The 12,493-nt window shown below is 43.6% G+C and overlaps 1 protein-coding gene across 1 annotated transcript in view; it reads left to right on the top strand.

Annotated features, from left to right (window-relative positions):
- Window positions 1–12,493, top strand: part of KIZ (kizuna centrosomal protein) — a 38,912-nt gene that overhangs the window by 22,682 nt on the left and 3,737 nt on the right. The window contains exon 9 of the mRNA XM_065739499.1: window positions 6,021–6,117. Coding sequence (XP_065595571.1) covers window positions 6,021–6,117 — 97 coding nt within the window. The remainder of the gene's footprint in view (window positions 1–6,020; window positions 6,118–12,493) is intronic.

Genomic DNA, 12,493 nt, shown 5'->3' with positions numbered 1-12,493 from the left:
AGGGAGAACACAGGCTTGACATAGGATGTGTGTAGCTGCCCAGGGTTCTGGCTTGCCTCTCCGTGCCAGATTCAGGACATAGCATGACTGTTTTGAGCCATGAAGCCCAGCAGCTTTTCCCTCCAGGCAGTTCCTGCTGGGATCCTGGCTCTTGGGCTGAGCTGCAGTTTGTCCGAAGCTGCACTGTGATGGACATCCCTCTCCCATAGCTTCTCATTGAATAGATGCACAAGTACCAATATTTGCTAATTGTAAAAAATGCTGAGAAGCTCTCCCTAGTCTGAAGGCTGCAAATGGTAACTTAAGTTAAAAATCCTTTCTTCTCTAATATGCTTTATTTGCTGCTTCTTTGCCGGTGTGTTTGCAGTGGCCAGCGCTCCCGTTGTCTCTAGGAATGGGGCTTTTCATATCTCACTTGAAAGCAAAGTTGCTTCTTTCAGCTGCGATTCATCTTCAGCCCATGATCTTCTCCAGGCTTCTTATTCTTTCCTGGCTCCTTGCTCTCCCCGCCTGTCACTCACTGCCGTGTGCTCACCATTACAAGCCCTGGAGCACTGAAATTGTTCAGAACCTGAAACAGACGCTGTATTTCTGCTCCTTGCCTTTGGGGCTCAAATGACTTGTTTGGTCTTTAGATGGACTGCTTTACGTGACCTTTTTGGTTATACAATTATTTTCCAAATGTGATGGATACCAACTGTATTTTTTTTTTCACAGTGCCTACTGCATTCTTGAAGGGTTTTAAGTTTGGATTTAAACATTAGAAGCACTGAGGTTTTGGTGGACTTCTTTGTGAATGCTGGGAGTCTTTCCTGATAGGAATTCATGGATGCTTTTATAGTACTTGTTTATTCTCTTTATTTCTATTATGGGGGGGGGGGGGGGTGGAGTGGAGAGGGAACAAAATAATTTATTTTAATATTCTGTAAATACTCTTACCTGTGGCAACAAAGATTTTCCAGACCTGCAATTAGCTCAGAGCACAGGATTGATCCAGCTTGCTCCGTTGTGGTTTCCTTCATAGAACCCCTTCTTAACCCCACAGAGCTGTGTTGTACTGATGGACTTCAGAGGGAGTTTCGTGCTGTGTAAGGTTCCCCTCAGCCTTAGGAGAGGCTGTTGATCTCACCCACGTTTTATAAACAGCAACCTCTCTGTTTCTGAAGTTATGTGAGGACAGGGGAGCCTGTGTAGATCATGCTGCTTCTCAGATGCCTGTTTTACATGTGTTCCTAAGATTTAAAAAAAAAAAAGTTGTCAGCCTTTACCTATTCCTGAGGTAGGCAAATAGTGGGAGATAAAAATGATAAGATCCCATTATTTTTTTTTGGTTATCTGCAAAGTGGTTTAAATGTCTCAAGAGTAGGGAACTGCAGGTTTTATTGAAGGGGTAGGTTCATTAAATCTTAAACAAAACCAGATTCTCTTCCTATCCTTCGTTCACGGCTTTGATGTAAGCTGTAAAGTATTTGAATTAAAATGGCATTACTTCTCTGCCCATCAGCCTTCACTTTCACGGATGTTATGTTCCATTTCCACTCCAAGTACAAAAATCTCTAATGTAGAAATAACGAGGAAAGTCCTCCTAGGAGGACTTTAGGTAGTAGCATTAAATAATAGTAGCATTAAATAATATATCTACTATATTTATATAGTATAGTCCTTCTCATGTATCACAGGGGAACATGGAAAGGCACCAAACCAATTGTTTTCCATTTTAGGTCACCTTTAATGAGCCAGTAGTCCTGCCAACATTTTTCCCACACATCTTTCCTGGTGCAGTTCTTTGAGCTGCAGTTGAAAGGGTCCCAACTTTCTACTTGGAGTGTGCTAGTAAAGAATTAAGTCTACCCAACATTTTGCTTCATTTGATATCAATCCATTACAAACTACTGTTGCAAAAAAAAAAAAAAATTAATCTTTACATAATTAATCACTGTTGGTTTGACAGAAGTACCTTGGCATAGTGTAAAATCGTATGTTTTGCTTAAATTAGTTAGGATTATGTTCTCCAGTAGGTGATGTCTTACATTGCTCAACTTGAATAAGTTTGGGAAAGACATCTAAGTCTTAAAGTTGTTGAATTGAGTGAAAAGCTTTGTTCAGTCTCCAAGTGGAGGCAGCAACTTCTGGAAGTGCTCTGACTGGGATGGCTTGCTCTGTCGGGATTCCCTGAGCCCTCTGGTCAGCTGGCATGTACCCTCTTGAGAGCACGGCATCATGTGTTGGTATATTGTATTTTATCCTTTCTTCATCCAGAGGAAACAAGGGGCAGTATTTGTTGGTATTTGACCTCCTTCTGGCTATTGGCCACTGTGGTTTCTGCTCGCTCTTCATTTGGAGATCTTTCTCATCTCTTTGCTCATCCTCCTATCACCTCCTTTTATCAGAAGAGTACATCCTTCTATCAGGTTCACAGGTAGCCTTTATCCTCTCCCTGTAAGCAAGTTTGCTGCTTTATCGCAGGGGAAATCAGTATGTGTGGAAGCTGTGTGTTAGGGATCACTCAAGCCTCTGGTCCCAAGGCAGAGGTTCACACAGTGGCTGTTTGTGTTCTGGCAGTGGCAAGGCAGCTGATATCCTGTGTTTAATCCCAGATGGCTCTTTGTGGATGATCAGCAAGTGCTGTAATTAGTGTTAATGTGGTGGAGGAGGCTGTTCAGATTTGAAGTTCCTCTGGGCAGGAGCTATTGTTAGTTCCCTATTTTCGTGCCACAGCTAGCAGCGTGGTAGCCTGGACCGAGCAGCACTTCTGAATGCAAATGCAATAAATATTGCCAAGGTAACTAAAACTACACAGCTTGCAGGCTCAGCTGATCCTGATAATATTCCTTTCAAGGCATTATTAACTTTGAAGTCCAGTGACAGCTGAAATACCCAAGCTGCTAACTATTTTATCATTGCTAAAAGTACACAGGAAAGGCAAAGTTCCTTTTTGTGGAATTCTCACTTGCACACGAAGGAGATGCAGATCCATGTCGGAGTTGAGCTTGCAAAGGCACTGGGCACATTTGTCCTCCAACTACTCCTGCTTACACAAGTGATTATGGGTTGTTATTTGGAATAACGACTAATTGCTGCTTGCAGCTTTTAATTGGCATTCCAGTTGCCCTTCTTCCTCTCCCAGTAGAGCAGTACCTACTGTTTGCTTACTTGCTTAGGTCACAGATTTGGAGCTTCCTCGCAAAATGCCTTGGTTACTTCTGTTTCCCCAGTTTGCATCTGGAAAACTAGCAACTTTGGGATTTGCTTGCACTGTTCTCATTTATGGACGTGCCAAGTCAAGCACTTGGGCATTGCTTGTAGTGACAGTACTTGATATCTATAGATATTCTGCTCCTCCTGGGACTCTCCCTGCAATTAAGGGCTTCAGGTGTAACAGAAGGGGATGCTGGTTTTGATGTTCCAAAAGTGCAAGCTTTTTTCTCAGGTGACACAGTTAGCAAGGTATGAATGTCATAAGTACACAACCAGGAGTTTTCTTCTCTCTTTATTTGCAGAGTTACATTGCATCACTTTTTTGTCACCAAGATGTTGGGCTGTACACTGATAAACACTGGAGCCTTGGCCATAGGGCAGCACATGGAGAAAACATCTTCCTGGTTCTGTGCTGGTACAGCATGTTCTGGGTCAAAGATCATCTCAGCTGTGCAGCAGAACAAAATAATAGTGGTTCATTATGCAACCATGGTGGTTTTTCCTGGAACTGGTGGCTAATGAAGAAAAGTACACCCACTTTGTTTGGAACAAAATTGTAAAAGCTGACATGAAAGCTGCTTTGACCCATATAGGCTGCACAATTAATGCAAAGTTGAAAACTGTGGAGTGTTTTTAATTAATAGTGGTATCTCAGTTCCTTCACTCCTTCTGTGTGGAAGGAAGAATACACTGGGGAAAAAGATGTGAGGAGAGCTGGGCATCTGTGGCAAAACAGCTTCCCTTCTCTTGCAGTATTGCTGGAACGATTGGATTAAGAACTTATTTTCATTATGAACATCCCAATTTAAGCTTAAAGGCTGTTTTGTCAAGCTTTTTCAGTTGTCTGTGCAGTAGGCACTGGCTGTCCATAGAGTAAATACTGGAAAAACACTGTTTTAAATATGGAGCTGGGGAGCTCCAAAATATATAGCTTGCTCTGAAAGTAATACCTCCTACTTATTTCCATGCAAACTACAGCAGCTATGGAGAGCACAATGGGGATGTTCCATAAAGCAGATTCACAGCTACACAACAGTTTTTCACCAGTCAGCACCATTAGCTGTGGAGGTGCAGAGATAAGGGAAGAGCTCAGCACATGCAGCAGTCACTGCACACTGGGTGCTTAAATCCCAGTGGATGCTTTATAGGTGTCACAACCCAGATGAAGTATCAAGCTCAGCTTTAAAGGTGAGCCAGTGGGCTTGTGAGGGATCCCCCATTGATGTGGGCACGTAAGCAGACTCATAGAGACTCAAGGGGTGATAATTGGTGATAAGTCTGACTTAACTAAGGCAGAAGTGGGGATTGATAGCCCAGTATTGTTTTATAATTGACAGATAGGGCAAAGGTAGGCTCCAGAGGGCCTCAAAGGTGAAGAATGAGTAGGTTGTGCTCCTGTTTGATGTAGGGGGAAACAGGGCCAGTGCAGGCATGTCTGAAGGGCCCTTTTAGGCTCTTGTGAGGGGGGCTGAGAAACAAGGGGCCTACCTCAGTTGTGGTAGCAGAGCTGGTGAGGAGATGCATTTGGGGGAGGGGGGGGGGGCTGATGAGCAAATATGGTGCAGACATCAAAGGGAAGAGCGGGATCTGTGTCCAGTAGGGACGGGAAGATTCAGGCTGAGGGCAAACAGGGGGGCTCAGTTGGGTGGTCCTCCTCACTGTGTCGAGCAGAGAGTGAGAAATCAGTGGCTGGATACTCCCTTACGATGAGTGGTTTCTCAGTACATGCCTACGTCACCCAGTCTTCAGCTTTGAGCTACTGCTGCCCTTGCATCCTGGAATTACTCCATGGTCAGGGCTTGTCTACAATTTTAGTCACATCTGTATAGATACATGTATATAAAGGTCTCACTGTGTCCCAATTGTAATTTATAGTGCAAAGTTGCCTTGTAAAGTGGGATTTGTACTTAAGCATCATGGTCTATGGAAATAAGCATGAAGATGGGCAATTGTACCATTCCAGTGGAAGAGTTTAATCTATTTACTTTCTTAAATCAATCTATACAGAATGGAAATGAGATGCGCAGAGCAGGGAGGAAATAAAGGGAAGCATGGAGAAAAGATCTGGAAATGTTTGACTGTAAAGTTGGCTATTATGTCATAAAAATTCTAAGATTTGTGTCTCCCAAATGCAGCTCTCTGTTTGGTTAAAAAATACTGATGTATTAAATAGTATTAAGAGATGTTAATATGCCCTAATGCATTTAAGGGGAAGGAGAATGAAAGTAATCCGTTTTCCTGATTAAGGTGAGTAAATTAGAACTTGGGGATTAAAAAAAAAAAAGCATAAATCCTTGAAGTTTTGCTTAAAGTTGCTGTGTGATGCAATACAGTTATTGAACCCAGTGTTTTGCCCTGTTTTAGAACAAAAGAACAAACATGCAAACGTTTCCCTGCTGACAGGAAATCATCATCAGCTAACTGAAGTGATAAGAGACTTGTTTTCTATGCATTTCTTTTACTCATTTTCACCTAACAGTGAGCAAAACATCCCAAGGTGCATGCCATAGCTGTGTTCTGGCCCAGGGCTGAGGGCTTGGCTGTCCATCTGTGCAGACAGCCTCAGCTGGGCCATGCCAGGAGCACCTGGCCCAAGCAGTGCTCTCTCTGTTCAGCTGCTGCCAATATTGCTGCGTGCTTTTCGAAGTACTGACTCTGAGTTGTACTGATAGATGTTGCAAGATGTGTAGCTGCTTTTTTTTCTTTAAGTTCACTCAGCGTGCAAAAACTACCATCAGAATTCACCCTCGCTGAGGACTGCAGCTGTGATGTCTTCAGATTAATTATTTGTAAGTTCATACTTTGTGTTTTTCACTTAGCAGGATGTGTTTCTGGAAATAGCAGTCCCGAAGCAAAAGAAAGCCAAGAACTGTGCTCCGAAATGAGTTCGTCCAGTGAAAGAAGTGGTGACCTCTCAAGGTAAAGTTATTAAAGGATTTAACATTTGAAATGTTTCAGTGGAATGAGAAATGCCTGCAGAATGTGACTGAATCTCTGATTATTTTTTTTTTTCTTTATCTGAGGGTAAGATTGTATTTATGTTTATTTAATAAAACAGTTTAAGCTCGGGTACACCTTAGAAAATATTTGCACCAAAGCCAAGTATTGTTTTGCAGCTGTTGTTTTCTCATTTCAAGACTCAATTGACATCTCAGTGAACCACAAATTAGCGTGTACAGCTGCTCTCAGTAGGGCTACTCAGAGGGCAGACAATAGAAGTTGTCAGGAAAAGGGCAGACAGAAAACATAAAGTCTTCAAGAAATAAAGTGATGGGTTTCTTCTGCATGTAGCTGAGATGTGAACTAGTTGTAACTGGATCATGCTTTTCACAGTCTGCAGACTGCTTGGTTTTGCCCATCTTAATTTTGATACTGGGGTTTTTACAGTGCGTCTGTCTTGCAGTTTGAAAAACTGAGTAAGTTTAAGTGACAGCCTTGTAGTTCTATAAAGGATGCTGTTTATTTTAACACAAAAAAAAAAAACTTTTTTTTTGAGTACCGCAGTACTTTGCTTTGGGTCCCTGAGCACTTGTGTTAGATATTTCCCATGTTCTCCATGGGCGTGTAGCAGTAATCAAACAGCAACAATCAAATTAGTGGTCAAGCAGCAGCAGAAAATAGGATATAGCACAGCCATCTCATGAAATATTGGCTTGGCTTTAGATTCTTATCTGCTCTTATTAGAACAGCCTTGCAAGTGGGCTCTGCTGTTGTGTAGCTCCTCAGCTGAAGACAGCCATTAATAGCACTCAGGAAAAGACTTTAAAGCATCCTGATACATTTTTAACTCATCCTACTGATAAGATGTTGATATCTCGCTGTAGTTGCTTTGTATGGTTATTGATGAGGCCGGTTTGGACTCAGACAGCCATTCTGATTTAGCAAGTTTTGTTCTGTGTTCTGCATTAAAACACAATTTTCCTGCAGTTCTTCAGTGCAGTTAATAAAGACAAGCTGTAATAATATACTGAAGGATGTTCATGCTTTTGTGTAGGATTAGCTCCCTGACTCAAACTCTCATTTCATTTTTTTTTCCCTCTTTTTCTTAATCTATTTTCTGGAATCCCAAATAACAATACCTAACGTTATGAAGTTTCAGGGTTTTCCTGTAGTTGAATTTTTAAATGCTAGTTGTAGTCAGAAGGCCAGCACAGCGGGCGGGGAAAGATAGAGCCCTGGGGAACTCGCTTAAAGTTTGTTCCCGAGGTGCCTGAGGCAGCAGACCTCCCTTTTAAACGTGAAGTTTCTGACTGCTCCTTGTTTTGGACCCTCGACGTGGCTGTGCACGGAGGCAGGAGCAGTAAGGAAGCGCCGCTTTGCTCTCAGGACGCGGTGAGATTTCTTGGCCGCTCGCATGTGAGCGCTCCACTTAGTGCAGTCACTCCTCGAGCTTTATTGCTTTTACAAGTGGTCTCGAAACCCACTACTTGAGAATAAACATAACTGTGTAGTACTGCTGTGGTACTTTTTATAAATTCTTCTTTGCTCTGTTTTGTCACTGAGCTGATGAGTGACCTCGCAGAAGACCCTGCTGGACCTAAATAAAAAAAAAAATGGCTTCCTCTGATGTCCTGGAGACAATAATTATGATGTGCCAGTTAAGCCCAAACTACAGCTGAGGGATTTTACTTTAAAGCGGAGGCTTGGGCGCAAAAATGCATTTATAGCTCTTTGTCTGGCACCTCATTATGTGTGGGCCTGATTCATTAAGTAATTGGTTTGCAGTTGTTTACATGAGTATTAAGGCCTTCTATTCAGCAGCCTTTGAGAGATACATTGTGCAAATGTTGCATGTTATGAATGCAGAATGAGGGGCAGGGGACCGGTCCTATTGGCTAAACACTGCACTCTGTTGAAAAGCAAGAGAAAGAGATTGGGTGCTGCTTTGCATAGCAATGACTTTCTTAATAAGCTTTACAGATTAATACACACAAGCTATAAAAGATGCAAAGAGATACTCTTAGCACATTTATACATGCTCATTTCACTATTATGGTACTGGAGATGGGAAGAATTGAGCTCTTTCATATTCGGTTTTTCAGTGCATGTCTTCAGTGCATGAGACTTAATAGAATCCGATGTTTATTGTATTATAAATCATGGGGAAGTAGGCAGATCTGCAACAGTTTATTATTAAAGATTCTTTCAATGTAAATCTTTTTCGGCCATTGTATTTCCTACAGCAAAATCATTTTGTGGTTGAGTGGGGATGAAAGGCATAATGTACGAAGGAGTGAGTCTTAATAGGAAGCTGCTCTCTGAGTAAAGACCACTTGTTCCCTTTTGTTCGGAGGTGCATGCCAGAGCTTCCTCTTCTCCCACAAATATTGTCTGCTTCTGCCTTAGGTATCGAACTAGTTTGGTGTTGTTCCACCCCCCTCCCGGATTAATTTACTTTATCGAGCTGCTGGTAGATGCAACTTTAGTCGGGAGAGTGAAGGTTTTTGCGAGAGGAAAGAGCACGTTAAATTATAAAACCGCTCAGGGGGAGAAGGTATCAGAAGTCAGGCCTGAGTCTCCCCGAAAGAGCGGGTAGAAGGCGATGTGTGTGGCATTGGGTCGCCCTGTAGCGATGGCTGCAGCCAGAGGAGGTCACTAGCTTTCAGATAATTCCGTGGTTCTGATGCAAGCCGTTTATTTTGCATTGTGACTTGTTTGCTCTGCCCAGCTTCCAAATAATCTGAAGATTAAAGCTGCGTTGTGGACCGGGAACCGAATGAGAAATGTAATTTGTCAGGACGTAAACATGGCGTAAAGTATTTTAAACTTTGATTAATCTGCGTTCTGGAAGTAATCCAGCCCGGTCTCTGGAGGCTGTTTTTTAGTCAAAAGCTGCCTGTGACAAACTCGGATTTAATGAGATGTAAATAAAAGTTTTCAGATCGTAATTCATCCTCTTAATTATTCTCGGAGGAGATGTTGAGCAGCGGCTGTGCCTGCTGGTCCGCCCGCCGCGCAGAGCCGCAGCTCGGCCATCAGGGGGCGCTCACACTTTGCTGAACTGGATGCTCTCGACTCATTTGGCATCTTCCACCTGTTATTGTTACTCCGATCGCTCTCGATCTTGACGGCGTTTAATGGACTTGTGAGGCAGAATGTTTTGGCTGGAGCTCTGACAAGAGATGCCAAAGCTTCGGGGTCAGGATTTTCCAGGCTGTGCACGAAGCAGGACAAGAAAATAACCATCGAGAGCAATGGAAGCCAGGGAACATGGTGTGGAGTGGGGTGCTGCAGCCAGCGTCCGCATCCTTAGAGCCACGTGTGCGTAGCTGAGTCCCTGCCTGGTGCTTGCATCCTTCTGCAGAACGTTGAATCCTCAAATCGCCTCTCGGAGAGGTCAGCTGTAATTCAGGTGTGTTTCCTGCAAGGAATCATATCTTGTTCCTTCAGGAACAGTGCTGCCATAGGAGCTGTGCTCCAGGGCAGTTAGCGAGGGCGGTATGTGAGGTCCTTGTGCTGTGATGGATTTTGGCCTGTTTTTCTAAGCAAGAACATATATATTTTTTTCTTCCACATGTTACACCTGAACAGGGAGCGACCTTAAATGTAACTTGGTGTCCATCTTCCTATCCCAGAATAGGAGCGATCGCATTCGCCGTGTAATTACTTAAATTCGGTGTTATCGTTCCCATTCTTCACAAGCGACAGCGTGATGATTTGTTGGCTTATTCCCACCTCTGCGACTTCAGTGCGTTTCTGTGATGCCCAATTTCTAGTAAACTATTGACAGAAAGCAGTAGTGCCATGAAACTTCTCCTGCAGCTCACAGCAAAGCACATTTATCACACAGGGGCACGCTGTGCTGAGACTGTCACATCAGAAGTGCAGGCCCCGAGTAGCCTGGCTTGATATTCCTGAAAGGCTTTTAAGATGCTTCCAGAAAACGATTTTTAAAGATAAATCCGCAGCTTTGCATCCTCACATGTCGCTGGGGAGAAGCTCCGTTGCTTCTTTCAGTGAGGGTTATTCAGCAGTGCCCTGTGAAATAGGGATGCTCTGTTTGTTTTCTGGTGCCTCAGCAATGTTTTCACGCAGGAGAGGAGCACACAGCCCTGAAACCTCTGGCAACATCAGCCAGTGTCGGTGTTCCTGAGCCCCCCACGCTCCTCTTTCTGTTTATCTTTCTGATCAAACTTGACATTTGGGTGGCTCAGTTTTTCTTGATGCCTGGGTGATGCTGGTTTGTTTCCTTTGCTATTTAGATAGTTTCTTGGGTGTGGGCTGTGTGTTTTTCCTCTTTTTTTTTCTTTGTTTTAAGGCGCTTGAGCATCCTTTTCATTTATTATTTGTTCGTTTCTCTTGCTACTAAAACACTGAAGTTCAACAAGTGCCTTAGCAAAAGGACACCCAGACCAGAGTAAACATTTTCTTTTGATTTTTCACTTGTGCCACGCTGTTGGGTTTTTTTTCCTCTTAATATTAATTTTCTTTACGGAGGGGAAGAAAATATGTTCTTGGAGCTTTTTCATTTCTTATTGTTGCAGAATCTTCAGCACAAAAAGCCTATTTCAGCAGAGTGAAGGAGAGATTAAAAGGCCCTTTGAAGTTCAACTGGTTTGGGTTTTTTCTTTGTTAGAGCCCGGGTTGAGTTTGGCATTATTTTAGGGAAAAAGCAAATGTGTAAATGGATATTGAAGGGTCACTACAGGGGATTAGTCAAGGCAGGGAAACTGGCCTTACTTCATTTATAGCCCTAAAATTTCTCCTTGGAGGTCTGTGTGGTTATTGTGTGCTTGGTATAGCAGACGATAACTTTCGCGATTGAATTTCCTGACTTCTCAATACGAGTGTGATGCGGTGTAGAGGTTTCCTTGCATCTTTCCAGCCGTGACTAACGCTTCAGACGTGATGCAAGGATTTTATTCCCTGTTACAAAGCTACCTTGCAGTATTTCCATTCTTGGTTTGACTGAGTTGCTATTTCTGCCCTGGCCTTTCTGGTTCCCTGGTTCTGTTTTTTTGCATCTCCTCTAGTGTTTCTCTGTATGCCACCAGCTTTCATGCCAGACCATTTCCTGGCATCTCCTTTATCTGTGGCACTAATGCTCTGCTCTCAACAAGGCCTGCCACGTATACCTTTGGGATATTTTGGTAGGGAATTCTGTTCTTGGGCATGGTAAGGACAAGGAACGCAGTGATGGCTTTTTGGTAGAACATGAACATGTGTCCTTGCCCCCTCTCCTATCAGCACTGGCCGTTTTCTTCATTGGAAGGAGGGAAAGCTTCAAGATCATCAGAATTGAAGAATCTCAGAGTGACTTGGGTAGGAAGGGACCTGAAATCCCATCCATCCCTGCTATAGGCAGAGTTCCCACCTGCTAGGTCAGGCTGCCCAGGGCCTCATCTTTTGGCCACGGTGGTCCTTGCCCACCATAACTCCCCAGTGAGGCCTTCAGGTGGAGCAGTGGGAAGGGCTCGGGGTTGCACAGGACTGTGGGTGCTCTTGCACTGCTCATCCTGTGGTCCTGATTGTGTATGGTGGTCCTCAGCCCAGCGGGAGCTTTGGATCCACCTGAACAGCCCTCATATGTCCCATCTCAGCCTGAACCAAGCGGAGCAGAGGGTCACTTGGAAGCTGAGTAATAAAGCCTTTCCACCTCCCTTCCCAACAGGGGAAGACGAAGCAGTAGGCAGTGTAAATGGTAGCTGTCAGCTGGGTGAGCTTGTTTTAATGAAATACTTGAAGGCAAAATGGTTCTTGTGCTGTCTGCCACGGAAGTCACCTCTCCATTTGCAGCTCAGCAACAAGTGGTTTCTCACTCTACACCCAGGGGAAAACGACATGGCTGATGGAGTTGCTTCCTCTTGAGCACAGGCTGTGAGCTGAGCCTGGGATATGTGGGGCACCTCCTGGGGAGTGCCGAGGGTCAGGAAATCTCAACATGATGAGCAAGAGCTCAGCGTGGTTGTTGTGTTTGAGGCTGGAGGACCTGACTTATGCAGCGTGTTCAGCAAACATTTGGAGTGAATGGATTTGAATTGGAAGTTGGAGTGCAGTGTGGGGTGGGATTGGACTGAATAAAACCAAAAGGGATTTGGATGGCATGCTGACGACTGCTAGATACACTTCGGGCTAACACTCTTGAGTTAATTATTTAAAGAATAGACTTCTAGTTATGTTTCTATGTAACTAGTACTGCTGTTTGTTACTGCTGCTTAAATGTCACTTTCGCATCTTAGTTGAACTTCAGCTATGTTTAATGTTCTGTGTATGGGAATCTGTGAATCCCTTTAAAAAAAGGGAGACCTGGGGCTAATGGCATTCACAGACTGTGGAAAATGCATATAACTGGTAT

This window comes from Cyrtonyx montezumae, unplaced genomic scaffold (assembly GCF_038088225.1).
Source record: "Cyrtonyx montezumae isolate F1298 unplaced genomic scaffold, pur_monq_1.0 scaffold_24, whole genome shotgun sequence".
Taxonomy (NCBI): Eukaryota; Metazoa; Chordata; class Aves; order Galliformes; family Odontophoridae; genus Cyrtonyx; species Cyrtonyx montezumae.
This window is presented reverse-complemented; position numbering and strand designations above follow the sequence as displayed.